The sequence below is a fragment of the Cyanistes caeruleus genome, chromosome 5 (genome assembly GCF_971803275.1).
Source record: "Cyanistes caeruleus chromosome 5, bCyaCae1.hap1.1, whole genome shotgun sequence".
Taxonomy (NCBI): Eukaryota; Metazoa; Chordata; class Aves; order Passeriformes; family Paridae; genus Cyanistes; species Cyanistes caeruleus.
In genome coordinates this window covers 56,763,703-56,781,400 of record NC_141705.1, presented here as the reverse complement: position 1 = coordinate 56,781,400, position 17,698 = coordinate 56,763,703, and the positions used below count along the sequence as shown (strand labels likewise).

General features: G+C 44.7%; 1 protein-coding gene and 1 long non-coding RNA gene across 9 annotated transcripts in view; one reads left to right on the top strand and one right to left on the bottom strand.

Moving 5' to 3' along the window:
* The window catches only part of LOC111928825 (ALF transcription elongation factor 1), a 75,614-nt gene extending 69,352 nt beyond the window's left edge, over positions 1 to 6,262 (bottom strand). For 3 of the 7 annotated variants that reach the window (XM_023926265.2, XM_086889301.1, XM_023926262.2), the window contains exon 1: positions 6,100 to 6,258. In XM_023926265.2, the coding sequence (XP_023782033.2) occupies positions 6,100 to 6,116 (17 nt within the window). In that variant the 5' untranslated portion in view covers positions 6,117 to 6,258. Of the gene's footprint in view, positions 1 to 1,742; positions 2,341 to 4,964; positions 5,141 to 5,359; positions 5,575 to 6,099 lie in introns of those variants that run through there. The other 4 variants (XM_086889302.1, XM_023926263.2, XM_086889300.1 and 1 more) reach the window with 4 other exon arrangements.
* A 321-nt stretch (positions 6,263 to 6,583) lies between these two features.
* Positions 6,584 to 16,938, top strand: LOC147653141 (uncharacterized). 2 transcript variants are annotated; one of them, XR_015286871.1, is made up of 3 exons: positions 6,584 to 6,739; positions 14,001 to 14,118; positions 15,014 to 16,938. It is a non-coding gene; the product is annotated as an uncharacterized LOC147653141 (long non-coding RNA). The 2 variants fall into 2 exon arrangements; XR_015286872.1 differs by lacking the exon at positions 6,584 to 6,739 and adding an exon at positions 9,318 to 13,645.
* The last annotated feature ends 760 nt before the right edge of the window (positions 16,939 to 17,698 follow it).

Below are 17,698 nucleotides of genomic sequence, written 5' to 3'. Positions count from 1 at the left end.
CAAAAGCAATTTCTTATCACGTCTCCAATTCTCCAGAGAATCAGCAAATATGCCTTTACTGCTCCACATTTTAATAATTCCTTTCCATTTCAGATGCCAGTAGACACCTGTATTTCAAAATGCAGTGCCCACAGCTCAGCTCAGGGGGAAGGCACGTGCACTGGAGCTCTGTCACACACCTCACATGCACACACCACCTGCTCAATACCACTGTGCCATGAAGGACCTGATGATACACCACTGAATACATCCCTTGCTGCTTGCAGCTTGTACAATATATGGCATTCTAAGAAGCAAAGATGTATGGAATAAAAATGCTACCATATGCTTCAAGAATTTCCTCTTTTGTTTCTTTTTAAAAGGGGCTAGTTCTTACTCATGTTTTGGTTGATGACAGAGGTGTTTTTCTTGTTTGTTATGCTTTGATGAGTTTTTGTGGTTAATTTTTGTTGCACTTTTTTTTATTTACAAACACAAAAATGAAATCCCGTTTCTTGCAGTTCTGAAAATGAGTTTTACTGTTGTCTCTGGGGTTAAACATTAACAACTGGCTTGTTGAACTTTCTCTAAAAATTACAGCAGGGATATTATTTTCTCTTAGCCTGATGGCAACATTGCAAAAACAACAGTAAAGGAAAACTTCAGGTTGCTAGTACAATAAACACTCAGAACAGCTGAAAATGACAATTCTACAAACAATACCTAAGCCTAAACTAATCCAGAAGACAAACATCTTCATGAAGCGTTATTGACAAAGGTTGCCTAACCAAGTGTACCCAGATACCTCAGCTTGACAATTCTGAAGCATTAACAGGGGCAGAATAACTTCCCAAATGCAGTTTTGTGCCCACACACCTGCTTTTTCTCCCCCATTTGCCACCTCCCCCTTCCAAGACAAGAATAAGGCAGCAAAAGAAATGCACTTTTTAAAAAGCCATGCTGTTCAATAAGGTGAGCAACAACTTCTGCACCTCAGCAGCAAAAGAGCTGGGGGCTGGCTCTACCCACAGCAGCTACCACAGCTGAGGGAAGATGGGCTGCAAGAATCCTACCTCTCACCATTTTCCACAGCTGCTTGATTCTGTACTGATCTAGAATTCACCTTCTCTTCCCTGAACTGGCTAAGATTAGACAACTGGGGAAAATCTTCTCCCAGTACCTGCAGTAGCTCTTGTCTGTTCCCCACAAAAGCATTCTGCTGAAGAGGCAGCTCTGTCTTAATCTATATATGGCAACACCTTGTTTTGGGGGTGATAATAGCCCCAGCCAGCCCCACACTCTTCTCTTTTTTATCATGGACACAGATGAACTGCAGCAGCCAAAATTGCAAAACATAAAATAGTCAGTACATTTTCCACTATTAACATACCACAGGGAAAAAAAAAAATTCCAGGCTGTGTTCAAGACCGAACAGGAAAAGGACTTTCTCTTTCCTTTGAGGCTCATGCATCTCTACAGTTACTCTTCTGTCATGCCAGGTAAGCAAACCAGCCTCTGCACTCCCAAACACCCAGCACCAAACCCAGGCCCTAGGATGATACCCTGCACTCTGTGGAAAACTCTTCCTCACTTCACCGCCCTCTACCTCATGGAAAACAATGCCATTGTAGCATTACCACATAACCTTTCTATAATAGAAAAGGAGACACCTTTTCTATTCTGTTTTAAAGGCATTTAAAAGCTTCATGCATCATTCAGTCTGGCTCCTCTCAGAAGAAAAGTGCTGAAGAGAATTTACGCACCTCATTAAAATCTTGTTTCCTGCTCTTCATGCTGCATCTTGCAGTTGTACTCACAAATGATTTTCTCGTAAAAAGCTGTGAGAAGAGGCCTCTCTTTATAACACAGATTCAGACACAGGAAAATTACATGACCTGAGGAAACATTCCCTTGTACATCAGCTCAAGTATGCCATGAGAGTTGTTCTTCAAAGTTTTCAATGCCTACTGTGAATTGGAATACCCACTGCTAAGAAAAACCAAACCAACCAGAAAAATCCACTTCCTTGTGAGCGTCTCCTTTTTCTGTGTGGGAGCATTTCAACTGCAGGTCTGCCTCAGAGCAACTCCATGCTCAGAAAGTCCAGGCAATAAGGAACTGCAAACTGAAAATCCCCAGCAGCCCACAAAACATGTCATAGATCATCCAGACATCTGGTTCTGGAGAAAACAGATTTGTATTTCTAGGCAGAGCTAGTAGCAAGCAAAACCAACAGGGTTTCATGGGAAGCTTTAGCTTTCAATAGACAAGAAAACTCCAACAAGATGTTATTTCAGCCCTTCTTGACCTCCATCAGCTGACTGGAACTCAGCATCACCAATGATGGCATTTGCCTCTGTCAACAGGACCCATGAAACAAACAAGTTATGATAAGTGTCCTTACATCTGGGCCTGGAAAGCTGTGAAATGACATGGAATGAACTAAAGCTGCATCTTTCAATGCAGCTTCTCCTCAGGGAAAAGCCTCAGGAGAGTCCTGAGAAAAACCTCAGTGTTACTCCCTTCAGAATCTACTGTGTTTTAAGTATAAATAAGGCCACATTTTATTCCTGCACAACATCACCTTTTTCTACCAAAATGGGCAGTACAGCCTCCTCTCAAGACTTCTGGGTTTAGCTGGTACAACTTGGCTTTAGGGGGTAGAAACAGAGGGTTTCCCAGACTGCTGTCCATTATTACCCTTCCCTGCAGGGCTGACTCAGGAGAAAGAGCAAGATGAGCCCAGCAGGGATGACAGCACAACACTCAGGTTTCATGTTGCTCTCTGACTGTGGACTGTATTCACCTATGTATAAAGATTAGGAAATTGCATTCATTCTGAACACCAGAAATAATCCTAACCATGACCACACTGAAAAGCAAGTTACATATAAAACAACACGAAATTCTTTGCATCCAAAACAACGAAGTATTTTGTTTATCCTCCTACTGTAAATAAGTGCAACCAACAGTGTCTGCAGACAATTTAAAATGGACTCAAGCAGCCTGAGAAAAGTGGCCTGCATCTTAAAAAAAAAAAGAGGCAGATGTTCATCTAAAGATCCTCAGCTTGCAATTGCTGCAGTAGAGCAGATATTTTAATGAAGAAAGAAGCAGAAATGACATGGGCTCTGTCAGTCTGTCCCACACTCCTCCCAAGGGTCCTGCTGTATTCCCAGAGCAGCTGAGCAGCACATGATGAACATCACACCACACTCGACAAGAAACTAAATTTGTCCTTATTCAGATCAGTTCTGCTTCTGCTCACAAGTTCCTGAATATACCATATAAACCTGACACAAGCCCTGTTGCCTGGGGACACCACAGGCATCAGATCATCCGTGCACTCCAGAAGCGAGCGCATAAAAAGCTACAGCTGCAAACCTACGGCTCAGCGAGCAACTTAAAAAACCCCCACAAGCCCACATTATACACAAAACAATGATAACTGGAGGATGGTTCCTCCACCTAATAGCTCCAGATGTAAGCTATTTGCAGCAGCAAATGGGAAAAGCTGGTCATTCTCAAAAGCTGAAACCAAACCATGCCCAACTCACCCTGTAACCATTTTTTAGGATCATGATTTTAAAGAATGCCGTGGCATCCATTAACACACCAGCTTCTCAGTTACCACTACTGCAGTTTTTAAAAGGCTAAAGAGCAGCAACAGGCAGCTTTCATCACCTTTTCCTTACCCTTCCGCCCTTCAAGACTGTTAAGCCCAAATGCTAGGTGAACTGCTGAGGATCACAGCACTGAAACTGAAGAAGGGATGCTGGATTTCCTTGTTTCCAAACAAGCATCCTCCCCTATGTCACATCACTTTCACTAGCTAAAGCAAACAGCATGTGAGAAATAGAAAACGTGAGCAGATGGAGGAGTGCCTGAAGGCCTTGTACAGAGTGATACAGAAACCACTACTGCACTTGGTATCACACCACCTCATCAGTAATTTACTGAGCTTGCAAAAATTGCCTGTATTTTTTGCAAAGCACAAATAAACACAGAAAGCTCACCCATTTCTTTTGTCAGCTACCTTGCAGAGTAAACTCCCTGACATGTTTTGGCAAAATGAATTCTGGAGACACGTGGCTTCTCAGTCCCATGCAGTAGAGTTCTAATTACTTATTGTGAATATTAATTCATCCTTCACTGTTGAATAAAAGCTTCTACACACCCACAATGCACAATTTTTTATTTTTTTTTAAACGGGATAGATACCCCTGCAGAGCTATGCCACTTAAACAGGAATACCACAGGCTCTCTGGCAGATGCACCTTCTCTCCTACAGACTCATTTCTGCTGCTCATATGCGCTCCTACTCCCTTTAAACGTCTTAAAACAAGCAATAATCAGAGATCTTAACAATGATCTTCAGGCATACAGAGTAACCTCCGCACTCACTGTGCTGAAATGCTCTGACGCAATTTTACAGCTCGAGCACCTCACAGTAGCCTGACAAAAGCAAACGCCAAGGCACAGCATGGAGAAGGAAGGAGGGCACAGAATGGCAGGTGCATGTCTTGTCCCCACATCTGTCTCGAATGGCAGGTGTGGGGCATGATCCTTCCACTTGCCCTGCAGAATTCAGCCCCACGGTCCCAGCCCTTGGACCATTTTCCTCCCTTCAGTCTGAGCCACGCGGTGTGTAACACTTGATTCTCTGCGCCATTCACCTTAGGGGTCAGGGATGTGGCTCACTGGCCCCAGTGCCAGCTCTGCCCTTTCTCGGCCAGCTGGCTGAAGCTGGGGGCTCCTGCTGGGGCCCGGCTCCCGCATGGCCTCCTGCCACCCAGCAGAATGGCTGTGCGACCTCTGAGACATCAGGCATGTCCCTGGCCTTGGAGCCAAGCCAAGCTCCAGGGCCAGCCAGCATCCCTAGGATTTATGCTGCATCCAGCATGCGGTCCTATTACAGCAACGCTGATAATGCAGGCCAGTAAATCATGCAAAGGAAAAAAAGATGCTAGAAACTCAATCTTTACCTTTTTGTTAAGTACTCTTTATGCAAAATACTCCCAGTATTGGGAGAGTAGGCCGTGGAAGCTGGAGAAGAGCTCAGCTGTTAACCAAGCAATCAATCTTCCCCTGCTTCTTCCACAAACCTCAGGGCTCTGTCCTTCTCCAGTTTGTAATTTAAAGCCAACCTTTGGCTTCAAACCTGCAGAAAAGCACCATGTGAAAATGCACCGTGAGTGCCAAACTTACGTGTAGGATATACCACCATTTTAATTTTTTTTTTTTTTTTTCCTGCCTGCAGGAAAGAGGGACAGGGTGGTTGTATGGTGTGGGACTAAAGAGCAAAAAGGAATTTCTCTCTTTGGCATTTCTGAAATGCCCATTAAGGCATCGTAAACGCTGAAAGGCATTTAACAGGTACCTTAAATAGCACTGCTCCATCAAGTACTACTGCTTAAGAAAAGCTGCCTCCCCCATGCTGAGTGTGAAATTTACTTTAGGCAGGACACTCCCCCACTCCTCCGAGAACAGGCAAAATGCCGCTTCTTTAAAACCACAGCTGAAAAGTATTTAACCAAGATCAGTGTTTTCGCTTGAATTTTGCTCCCCGACAGCAACTAAGTAACTCACGTCCATACTCTTCTCTGTTGTAACCATTTTCTATCCCCGCAGCTCTCGGGCAGACACAACCTGCTTCCCCTGCGCACAGCCAGCCCCGCAAGCCGGCCGGGCAGAAAGCATTGCCCACCTTTGGAAACACTGCTGTAAGCAATGACAGAAACCTGCTCACGCCGGGCTGCTTACAGGCGAGCAGAAACACACGCGCGACAAGTCTGGAGGAGAAAAGAGAATCGATTTCAAAGAGCTTTCACACAGACGAGTCCACGGGGGGAGAAGGGAAGCAGTTTCAGGGAGCTTTTAACTCGTCGGACTGGGAGAGATTTGACGGGGGGCAATTAACACTTTGTTTTTCCTGCTGGAAGAAAGTTTACGCCGAGAAGAGAGAGCGGGCACATGGGTGAGCAAAACACGCGGACAAAACCGACCCGGGGCTCAGGGTGAAACCCCTCAGCCAGCTGAACCCGAGCAGGAGCCAGGGCATCACAAACGCAGCCCTCGGCGAGATGCATCGGGCGCGACCCAAGTTATTTAGTGCCGTACCTCGACTGGGCAGCCATCGCGGGGTTATCCTGCCAAGCGTCCTCTATCCATGAGCTCCGTCCGCAGCCGTCCAGGCTCTCTCTACCCCGCTGCTAAAGCCCGCCGTCCCATGCGCCGGCCGCCTCCCCGCCGCTGCCCGGTGCCGCCGCGCCGCGGCTCCCCCCGCCCGGGCGGCCGGCGCAGGGCTGGGGCTCGCTCATTTTGATCGACATCCGGGCGCCCGGCCCTCCCCCGGCCGCCGGCAGGGAGGGGGGCCGGCCCGGCCCCGGCCCTGGGGGACGGCCCCGCTCCGACGCGGAGCCGGCGAGGCCGGGTGCCGCTGTCCTCTGGGGCCGCGGCCCCGCCGGCTGTCGGCGCGGTGCCCGGGGCGGCGGGAGCTGAGGCAGCGCGGGCCCCGCGCCCGCCCCGCGCCCGCCCCCCCCTGCCCGGCCGAGCGCTCGTGGTACGGCCCGGCCTCTGCCCGGGCGGGCGGCGGGAGGGCCGTGCCCTGCCCCGGAGCTCGCCTGAGGCGCTGCCTGCGGCCAGCGGGGCCAAAGGGCACGGGCCGGGCCGAGCTGAGCGGGCCGGGCCGGGGCTGCACCGCCAGCCGGCCCCTGCCCTCCACCACGACCCCGAGGGTGCTCCCGCGGCGTCTGCTTGAGTTAGTTGCTGTTTTGTGGGGGGGGGGGGTTTGTGTGTGTGTGTGTGTGGTTTTTTGTTTGTTTGTTTTATACTATTGTCATTTGTATGGGAGGGGGTTTTTTTTGTTTGTTTTTAGAAGAGCAGACTGCAACAACTCTTTCAAAATTTTTCAAAATTTCGGAAGTTTGAAAACCTTGGAAAGGAGCTGCCCAGCTGCAGAGACGCGTCCCAGGTGTCCGCACAGATGTGGCAAAGGAAGTCCTGAGGGCGCTGCTAAAGCCAGAGGGGGAATTGCAGGCTAAGAAACCTTTGGGAAAAGGTTTGTTGTGCACAGGTGAAGCTGGTTATGCAATTTCTGCTGGGCTCTGCTCCTGGCCGTGGTTTGCAGACACACTCGGAAAGCAGGAATACCTGTCCTTTGCTCTGTGTGTTTCTTGGCACAAGTGTAGAAACATACTGCAACTGCTTTCAACTAGGAATTAACCAAGCATTCAGCAGGCAAAAAAAGACATTTATCCAAGATCCCTTCAACTTTTCTCCGCAACTGAGTATGGCTGAGATTTCTACCAACACTGCAACAACCTTATGTTCCTCCTACTTTTCTGGTTTAAAACACAGCTTGTGTCAAAGTACTTGGCAGATACCAGGAGAAGAATTTATGCTTGATTGTTTTCCTATTTCAGATAACCTTTATGGGAATCTCACATCTGAGCTATCTCCACAAAGATTAAATAAAATTCACATCAGCTCTTTCAGGCAGAACAAAAGATAATGGAAAAAAAAATATTCTCTAGATTTTCCAAAACAGCTGAGCTTTCTCCATGAAAGAAAATTTGTTTGCTCTCACCTAGAGTTTCTTGCAGTTTTCCACCTGCCCTCCTTAAAAAGCATTTTAAGTGCATCCAACAGATCAGTGTTTCTCCAAAGAAAGCTTTCTGTCAGAATATGTCCTGTTACCTGTAGACTCCTCTTTCATCTCCTCCAAAATCAGCAGACTGAAGCTTTTCTTACCTGTTTCTATTCACTGATGAAGGATATAATTTTCTTCTTTTCTCTCTTTTTGTAAGATGTCTTGCAAAATGAAGGAAAATGTCTCCCCTAAGTAAAGTGCAAACAAAACAAATCAATAAAATAAACTCTTTGCACTCTTCAGCTCATCATAAGCTCAGAAATGCACTACTGAGCTCTCTGTCTTAAAAACCTATCAGGAAAAGCTTCCTATAGATGATCATCATTCCAAATGGTATTTAAGCTGCATATAATATTTCAAGATCTATTAATTCGTATCTATCTATGCGTTGGATGAGAATGGAATTCTCCAGAGATGAAGCTTGTGATTTAAACACTTCACAAAAATGTAAGTCTAACCAAAAAAACAATCAAACAGGCTGTGCAGGCATCCTGGATGCCATTGCTACTTAATTGTGAACTCCTGAAAAGGCCAGACTACCAACCTCAGGCATCAGTGGTAAAGCACAGGCTGTGGGTACATTATGTTTCTTTTCAGTCCCCTCTCACTGCCCGTAGACCTACCTGTATCTGGGCATGTTGACCAGAAGGATATTTCAACAACAACAACCAAAAAAACCTCAAACCAACCAACCAACAAACAAACAAAAAAAGACTGAGAAGTTTCAAGCATGAAGCAACATCATTTCCAGATAAGGTGCGGATACATTGCCACAAAAATTACTTACAGCATCTACAGCAGAGCCTGTAGAAGAAAGATGAGTATCTCTTTACTCACCATTAACAGTGCTGGCCACACCCAAGTGTTGGTCCAGGAAGGGGAATGCAGCATCCCTTAATTCCAGAAAAAAATAGAATATGACATTACACTAATAAAGGTATAATAATTTATTAAGTTTGTGGGACAAGTGCCAGAAGCTTGTGGCATTGCGAAACAATTAATCAAGCACAGAATACCAATGAAGAAGGAACACATACCAAGCAATAGTAAAATCATTAGAATAAAGACATGGTCAGTAAGCTTTCCTGAAATACATTTGCAGTAAAGTAAAACATGTATTTGTTTATACACAGAAATAGGTCAAATTCATGCCCTTACCACGCTGTTCAAAGCATCTCATTGCACCGCACTGCGTCAGGTTTTTAAACAGACACACCCCCTTACCTTCACTCTTCAAGAGTCACTGCTGTCCTTTAATTAACATGCTCTCCCAGCTCTGTTGACAAGAAATCCATCTTCTGCCATTTATTGCCACTGATGAGTCCTTCACATCTGGAGGTGAAAAGGGTCCAATGGATATTGTGTTTCCCGGGCCGAGGGAGCTGTGGGTGGCCTTTCATTTGCAAAGGGCACTTCTGCACCAGGTCAGGAGGCAAGGACTGTGCTCCATAAAGGCTTTGCTGCCCCAGCCCCTGCCCCAATACCTGACCGCTGAGCCCCTCTGGCTGTCAGCTCCCTTCTGCCTTGCATCTCTCTGCTACCTCTACAGAGACCCAGAGGCTGCACACCTGCAGAATTGGTTGTCTTTTGGCAATCCCAAACCCTACACAAACCTGCCAAGGGCTTGATTCTCTTGTGTCTTTCCCCCGGTAGGCAAGGAGCCAGCCACACTACAAATGCGTGTGTTGGTGCTGTAAAGCAAGGGCTACAACCATAATGCACATGGTTTTGAGAATTCCACGTATTTGGAGGAGCTGGATAACCTCATCCTCAAACTCCTGCCTCCAAAGTTGAGTTGGAAAGTGAGCAAAGCTCAAAAACCCATCCAGGCAAGCACACACAAAAACCAGTTCAACAAGGTAAATGAAGCTGTGAGAAATGATGAGTCTGAGGACGGCTGAGGCAGCAAAACTCCCTCTTAACCCTGATTCAGCAAAGCTCTTCCCTGTAGGCTTGTTTTATTGCATCTCCTTAACCTTAGCACTTTCCAGAGCCAAAGCTGACTGCCAGGAGCACATCCTCACTGGGCAAATCCTGGAAAGCACTTGGATTTCACCGGCTCTAACCCACACAGTGTAGCTTCAGTGAGGTTAAAGGAGCTGCAGGGCAAAGGAAAGAACCAGACGAGTACAACACCAAAAAAAGGGGTAGGGAAGAATACAACCAGAAGGGTATGTTGACTTTAACAAAGAAGACTAACTTGGGTACAGTCTGTTGTGCAAGTAATTGCTCTACAGATGTTAGGAATCAAACTTTTCTGGGAAGAGAGGAAAACAACCCTTCATCTTTTAATATCTAAATCGAAGAAAATAGATTTTAAAAAGAAACCACCTCACAGGCATTAGAGGCTACACCCTACTAGCTTTTGGCAACCAACAGGAGCAATTTCCATCATCTTACTTGGCATTACTCACTTATCACTCAGAATGCCTTAAAATGTTCCATAACGCCTATGAACTTTCACAAGTTAAGGTTCATTCCTTGTAGATGTATTGCCAAAAAAAAAAAAAAAGAAGTTAGATGTAATTTGGAGAGTGATAGCAGGTGGTGTGAGGGTAGAGCACACTGGCAGCTGTAAAGATCTAAATGAGAAACAAATGGAAACGACATCAAAATTATCCTTGGGGGGTTGGGCAGGGACAGAATAATAAATTTTGCTAGTTATATGTGGGTAAAACCCTCATTGTCCAAAATTCCAAAGAATTATTTCTTCAAGCACTGTACTCTAAGCAGTACATCTGCATAAGGATCCCACTGAGACCCAGTGTCCAGCACTGATCATTTCTCAACAGATCCAATTTACAAAAGACATCAATTGTTTGGTAAAGACAGCACGCTAGATTTAAAACTCCTTCCACTCAGTGGTTATGACTCTTGCCTTGAGGGGGGATTATTTTGTTTAAAACATCTCAACATTTGTCACAGCACCTGGAAAGCCAAGATTTCAACAAATTAATTCCTAGTTATTGCCACTCTTCTGCATGTCTGTAAATTCCATTATGAAGGCTCAATTTGGGTCAGCTTCTCTAGAAGAGAAAAAGCAGATATTCAACATCTCTTTTCCAAAAGAGCATATTGTTCATGATAGATGCCACCCAAGCTTTGCTTCAACAGTCAAAAAGGCCAACCCAAAACATGCTTCCTTGGAGTCAACAGTGGGAAAAAGGGGAAGTCAAGCAAGCAAACATGAAAAATCTTCAGTTTCCAAAGCAGCAAGTTATTCCAGTAATTGCTACAGTGAACAAAAAATGAAATCTAAACATTTATTTCCTCCTTCGATGTGTGTCTGTGGGTGCACACCCTGCATTTAGGTTTTGTGTGTGTTACATCCGAAATCTCCGTTTTAAGTTAACTCTCCAAAACAATTTTGTACTGAAAAATTAAAATACAGAATACTCGCCCCCAACCCTCCCACAGAGATTTTCAGAGTTGTGTGAATCCTTAGGTTCTCCCTAGCAGCCTAAATCATCATTCAGTTATGATTATGTTCAGTGAAATACTACACAACAAGAAGGTTAGATGGAAACTAAAGAACAGATTGCTTACCTGAGGCAGCAAATCATTTGAATTTTTGATGTGTACTAGGTTGACAGCTTTTTCCACACACAATTCCCAATACTGATAGGCTGAGGCAGCATCTCTGCATCAAACACACAGTTCAAGAAGCTGAGTTCAGGAAAAAGCTGGGAATTCTCCTGTAAATACCTCTTTTGGTTTCAGAGAGACCTCTTAGAGCCACACATGCTAATTAGTAGATCATAATTAATTTTAGCAGAATTTTGCCTTAACTGTCAAGAAACAACAAAGTAGATTTGGTAATGGCCTGTCTGGAGCTACAAGGCAGTGGAAGCTGCCATGTGACGTTGGCTCTCATGGCAGGTTTGTCAAAGGACCAGCAGCTGCCAAAGCCAGCATTTCTGCTGAGCTCTTCAGCGTTCCTCACAGGGAACTCAACTGTGACTGGATGAGGGACACTGGCTCGAGATCTTCAGGGATGTGCTATGCAGAGAGCCTGGAATGTCCAGCTGGCAGTCACTGACAGTATTCCCAAACATACAAGCCAAACATGTGGACTGTATATAGCTAAGGAAGGGAGAACCAAGAGATCCATTTTTCCCTTCTCCCAGCAGTGATGCTGTATTTCAGGTCAGCTCCTAAAGAGAATTTCAGGCTTGGCCAAGAGCGTGACAAATGAGACTACTGCTACTGGCTCCAGGATATTTTGCTCAATTTTAAGAATAAATGTGCTGTTAGGATCCTCCCTTTAGACAACCAAATAGGATGATGAGTGTCAACATTCAAGAAAAGGGGAGAAAAGAAAAAACACAGACTGAAAAGACAGCTATAGACTAAAAGGTAGCACTGGATAAAAACTCAAAGCAACAATGCTCAGGAAGCAAGGAAGAAAGAGAAGGGAGGATCTTACAGCAATTAAGCTCCTCATGTCACTGTAAGAGCAGTTCTGCCTAGCAGGTGACACAGCTAAGTTTCAGCCACTACAGAGCTGGCACCATTTTGCCTCATCACAGTAAATATAAACAAAACCCCTCCCCTTGCTTTGGTCCATGTAGAGGGGGTGAACTCACTCCGATAATGGTGTTCACTCACAACGTCCACCACCTATTTCTCACCATCCTGTCTGACCCAAACTTGTCTTTGGTTGACAGCAGAGCAGAGCTGATGGCATCAACATCATTGTCATGAGGTCTGGCCCAGCCCGTGCTGCGCAGCCATGTTCTACAAAGACTGGAAGAAGTGAATCCTGCCTGGAAACATGTTAAAGAAGCCTTGATTAATTATGTGCAAGATCATCTCAGCAGAAGCAAAGCCTCCAACAAGAAGAAATAGGACAGAAAATGTTTATATTTCAATTTATGGCATTCATTTGCAGCATGTCACGCTCCTGAGGGAGCAAAATGACTTCTGGCAGGGATCCAGACTACGGGAGCTTTATGTGAAGCCTCGTGAACCAACCCACTTAGGGCAACTGATATGAAACAGGAGCACAGGTGCTTTGGTGATTAGATGAAGCAGCTGACCTCTAGGTCATGGCTTTAACAGCAGGGGAGGGACCATCAGACAACCACTCTGAGCCACAGAAGGAGGGGTTTCCTCAGCCAAAGCATGGACCTCACAGTGTAACAACACGGGCAGATGGAGATGCACACACACATGTGACTGAACAGGGTGCGGGGGAAGCCTGCTCTGCTGCCAACTCATCTTAACACAGCAAGAAAGCATGTGAGCAGCCAGCAGTAAAATCTAGATTTCATTAAGCAATCTACAAGTTTGGCAAATGCCTTTGACAGAGTCAGGTTCTCAACCACACTGATGCCCCACGGATTTGCGGTTGTGTGGGCATTATTAACCTGAAGTATTTCCCCAAGTTACAGATGCCTTTGCAACCAGGGTATGTTCCATTTCCGGGAGAGTTACTGAAGAAATCCTCCTGGGGATTATCACAAGAAAAATTAAGCAGGTGATTGGGAAAAGCCAGTATGGATTCACCAAGGGCAAATTGTGCTTGACAGAGCTGATCACCTTCATGATGGTAAAGGAATTGCTCATTCCAAGTAGGGTGGGTGGCAGACATTGGATTCTGCAGGGATTTTGATATGGGTTCCCACAGCCTCCTCCTCAGGAAAAGGACACATTATGGTCTAGCCAAGTGGTCCTTGCAGTGGGTGGGGAACTGGCTGGCAGGAAACATCCAGGAGGTGCTGGTAAACAGCTCCTCTTCAGGCTGGTGACCTGTCACAAGTGGGGTCCAACAGGGATCGATATTGGGCCCAAAACTGCTTAATATTCTCACAAGGGAGCTGTATGGTGGGACCAAGTGCACCCTGATGAGGTTTGCCAAGTGGGGAAACAGGCACTTCAGAAAGGAGACTCGCCCTGCAGGAAGACCTGGACAGGCTGGAAGAGTGAGCATTATGGGTTACTTGGGCTAACATGAACCTTATGAAGTTCAACAAGGACAAGCATAAGGTCACAAAAGCTGCTTGAAAGACCAAGGTAAGAGCTAGATAGAAGATGTTTTTAAATAAACATTTCACTTTGACTAGACCCTTCATAAGGACTTTGTTAGAATTATGATGCTCAGCACAATTCCCATTTGGATTCCTTTCCTGGATGAGCTGATTAATACACAGTGAGTGAGGCAACTTTATGTTCCAGAGGAAGGGGAACATTTTAAAATGCCCTTTGTGAAACTCACCTCTTTCCTTCACTTCTTTTAGCTGTGCTGAGCTCCTTTGGGCTCAAAGGTGAATTTTCACAAAAACTAACTGTAATGTAACATCATCTACATCTCCACATACATAATATGAAAAATTTCTCGTGTCAGGTGCTGATTTGTGTTCTTACCTAGGGCCAAGAATACTGGCAAATCTCAACAAATTAAAGTGAATGAGACAACTGGACAACATGATACAGTCAGACTGCACAATAAATTGTGCAAGGGAAGCCAGGAGGTCTTGAATGATAAGGTATCCACGTGTTTTCCTTGGTTGCACTTGTTTTCTACCCTGTTCCATAACCTTGGAGTGCAAAAGAAGGTTACTGTATCTCTAGGAGCCTCTGATACCATGCCCAAATTCACAAAACAAATTCTGAGAGCTGCATTATCCCTATGTGCTATAAACCTGTGAGTCACTGGTCACCCAAAAGACATGTAAATAATGTCTCTCTCACAAGAGAGTAATAAAAAGAGAAAGAAAAAAGATAAAGTGATTTGGGGGTGAAGAAGGTAAGTGTTCTGGAGGTAAATAAGGCCACCCTCCCTAGCAGTACACCCATCTGGCTGGACACACAAATCCCACTTAGGCAAATGCTTCTGTTGAATCCTGTGCTGAGAAAATGCTGATTTCTAAAGCAACCATCAACGTGCCAGGGCTGCACATTGCTAGACAAGGAGTTTATATCCAAAGTCCTGGGACCAAAAGGCCCGAGACAAGTAGCCTGAGCTGGTGGGAGCACAAAGCAGTCATGGTAAAGACTTATCACAGCAGACAGCATTGCTGAATGCTTACAGTGATACAAGGATTTGAAACAAACAAAACAAAATTTAAGCTCTGCTGGGAAAAAATGCAGCTGTGCATGAAAAAGCAGGTTACAGAAAGGGAATGAATACTGAATAATTATCATATGAATGGACAACCTTGCAGGGCTCACATAACTCCTGCCTAAATCTAACCTTGTTTGCTAGTGCTTTATGATTCCCTGAGAAAAGCAAAGCAGGTAGCTGTGCTTCAGGGAATTATTTCCATTATGGGACTGGGTAACATGAGTAGATTGTGCTGATGGGAAGACTGGCAGTGCTCTAGGAACACTACCATTGAGGAAATGCCTCCTGATAACCACTCACTCTCCTGTTACCTGTAGCATCAGCATGATAATCTTTTCATAGAAGAGCTGGGAATGCTGCCTTTGTGTCATTATACCGAAAGCCAGCTTTAGGAGGAACCAGACAGTGTCACCTCTGCTTCAGAGCATTCAGCACCTGTTAAAGACATTGAGGGGATAAATGGACTTGACCTTACTTTATAATTTCATTTAGCATAAATGAACATTTTTCTCATAGATGCAAGATGACCCAGACCAGTTATTTTAATTAGCAGGTCAGAGGTCACTGTTCTTTGAGACATTATTATTTCTTGTTAGAAGAACTGACTTTAAAAAAATCCTTGTCACATACCAGGATTGTACTGAACACAGCAGAATCTAAAGACAGATTTGAACACAGGAAACACACACCTGTAGAGACCACGCTCTATGGGATGTCTTCATTCTCAATCCAGCAGCAAGCTACACACAGGAGATACAATGAAATGCAAGGAAAGTTCTGCTGCACTCCCCAGAACGTTAGCACTCAAGGCCAGGGTATTTTTAAACCCACAAATGTTTGACAAGAGAAAATTTATTTACTTGACAAGTGCCAAAGGAGCTGTGGAGAAAGTGACCCCATTCTACAGTGCATAGCCAAGAACTCTCTTACTTTATCCTCTAACCCTGTCCAGTTTCCAAAAGGCTACTGCAGGCTTGCTCAGCACATCAAATTTGCCTCACTCACCTCAAGGAGACAAAGAGGTGTCACACACCAAAAGCTCAGCACACTCCAATTTCAGCAGGCTTGTCCTGAAAGCTCAACAATGTTAGAGGTGGAACCAAAATCAAGTTCTTTTGCTGAAGCTTTGAGTTCCACCTCTGACAAGACTTCAAGGAAAGAACAGTAACTTGAGCGGGTTTTAATGAGATATCCCAGTGTATCTCTTCTTGAGGACAGTGCAGAAATATCCAATCTGGCTTTAAAGAGAGATGAGGAGACAAAACAGACCATACAAAATTTCTTGTTACTGAATACGAGACTACATCTGTGACCAAATTAACTTGTTTAGACATAATAATTTGTTTGGTAATCTGGCTATTGTACTGAAGTTACAGTCAGAGCCCTACCAGAGAAAATTTTTTACTATGGAGGTCATCACAGTACAACAAGGAAGATGGAATTTATTTCCTAGAACCCACTTGAAGAAATTAGCAATTAAATCAGCTCCCAGTCCAATGATTTATCCTTGAAGTCACATTCTCATAGCCAGCAAGATCTTTCCAGCATTTCATTAAAACAAAACCAACCACCCTTTTCCTAACATCTCATTAAGAAGCAAAGTTCCCTGCAGAGCCCACTGGGCTGGCCAACACAAAACACTAGTAATTAAGCCCAAGAAGTGATGCGCAAATTGAGGTCTGAATGTCAGCCACAGGACATGGTGTTCTGCCTTTTTGTGTGTTTGTTTACCCAAAGCAACAGTGGAAATTCAGTCCTCATGTCCACAGCAATACAAGACTTTCCATGATGGCTATTATCAATTTTAACAGAAGCTGACAGGAACTGGACCAAGATGTGTCTCTGCAAGAGATCTACAGAGGCCAAAATTTCAGACACAAGTGGTCATTTTCATCATCGCTCTCTCAAGGGAGAGGCTGGTGTGAAACATCCCACTCCACAAATTCTTCAGTGCCCAGAAGATGTGACAGATTGACCATTGTCAAATATAACACCTTCATCAGTCAACACTCCACTGGACAGGTGACTTGAAATTGAATGGGAACTCCAGAAGGAATTTTCCAAAAGATGGAATCCAGAAGTTTAGCTTATCTCCAATTCCAACCCAGTGGCTGTGCTCCAGTTTGCAGTAAACACTACTCAGAACCATGTGCCATGGGAGCTTGTTATCTCATCATGTATGTGTAAGTCTGCTCTTCATTGTCTGTTCAGTATATCCAATAAAGCATTTATTTGTATCAGCCACTTTTGGTCAGCATTTTCTTTCCCAGTGACGAGTTGGACTTTCCTTCTCAGCTGGCTCATTCATTCATTTATTTGCCACTTTGCCCAACCAGGAGAATATCATTCTCTGAATTAATATTTGGTGAATGAACACCCTTAATATTCAAAGCCCTTGCTAAAATGCCCTCTTGAAGCTGCTTAAACGCTGAGTAATGTTTTCCTGGGTTTACCCTTGCAATCAGCAGCACCAGACAGATTCTCTCCACTTCAGCTGTGCCAAAATCCACAAGCCACTTGATGTTTGCCCCAGGTAATGTCCTGACTTGTCTATCAGTGGGTGTCACAAATTCAAACTTCCACCCAGATGATGGTTCTTTTTTTTTTCTCACACAGGTAGTTTTAGGAGTTCAGTTTTAAGGAAAGAGGCTGCTCAGCAGCATTCAAGTAACAACAGTAATGAACCCTCAAAACAGTTTCCGAGGAGCAACTGGAATCCCTCCTTTGTTGCCCTTCTCCTGCAGGCAAAGACCAGCAAGGAAAACAAAGATATGATAAACTACTAATGGCATAGGGCTGCTTATGTGGCAAAGCATTTGTGCTCCTGTCAGCTAATTCTGGCTGGAAAAACAAAAGGATCCTTTCTCTCTTGGGTTAACACGCTGGGTCAGTTCTTTAATTGGAATTATAATGGATTATATATCAGTTTTTTCCCTAGTCTGGTAAACTTCCTGCTAAAAATCAGATACCTGTGTAAAGGAAAATCCCTTTCAGCTGCAGCA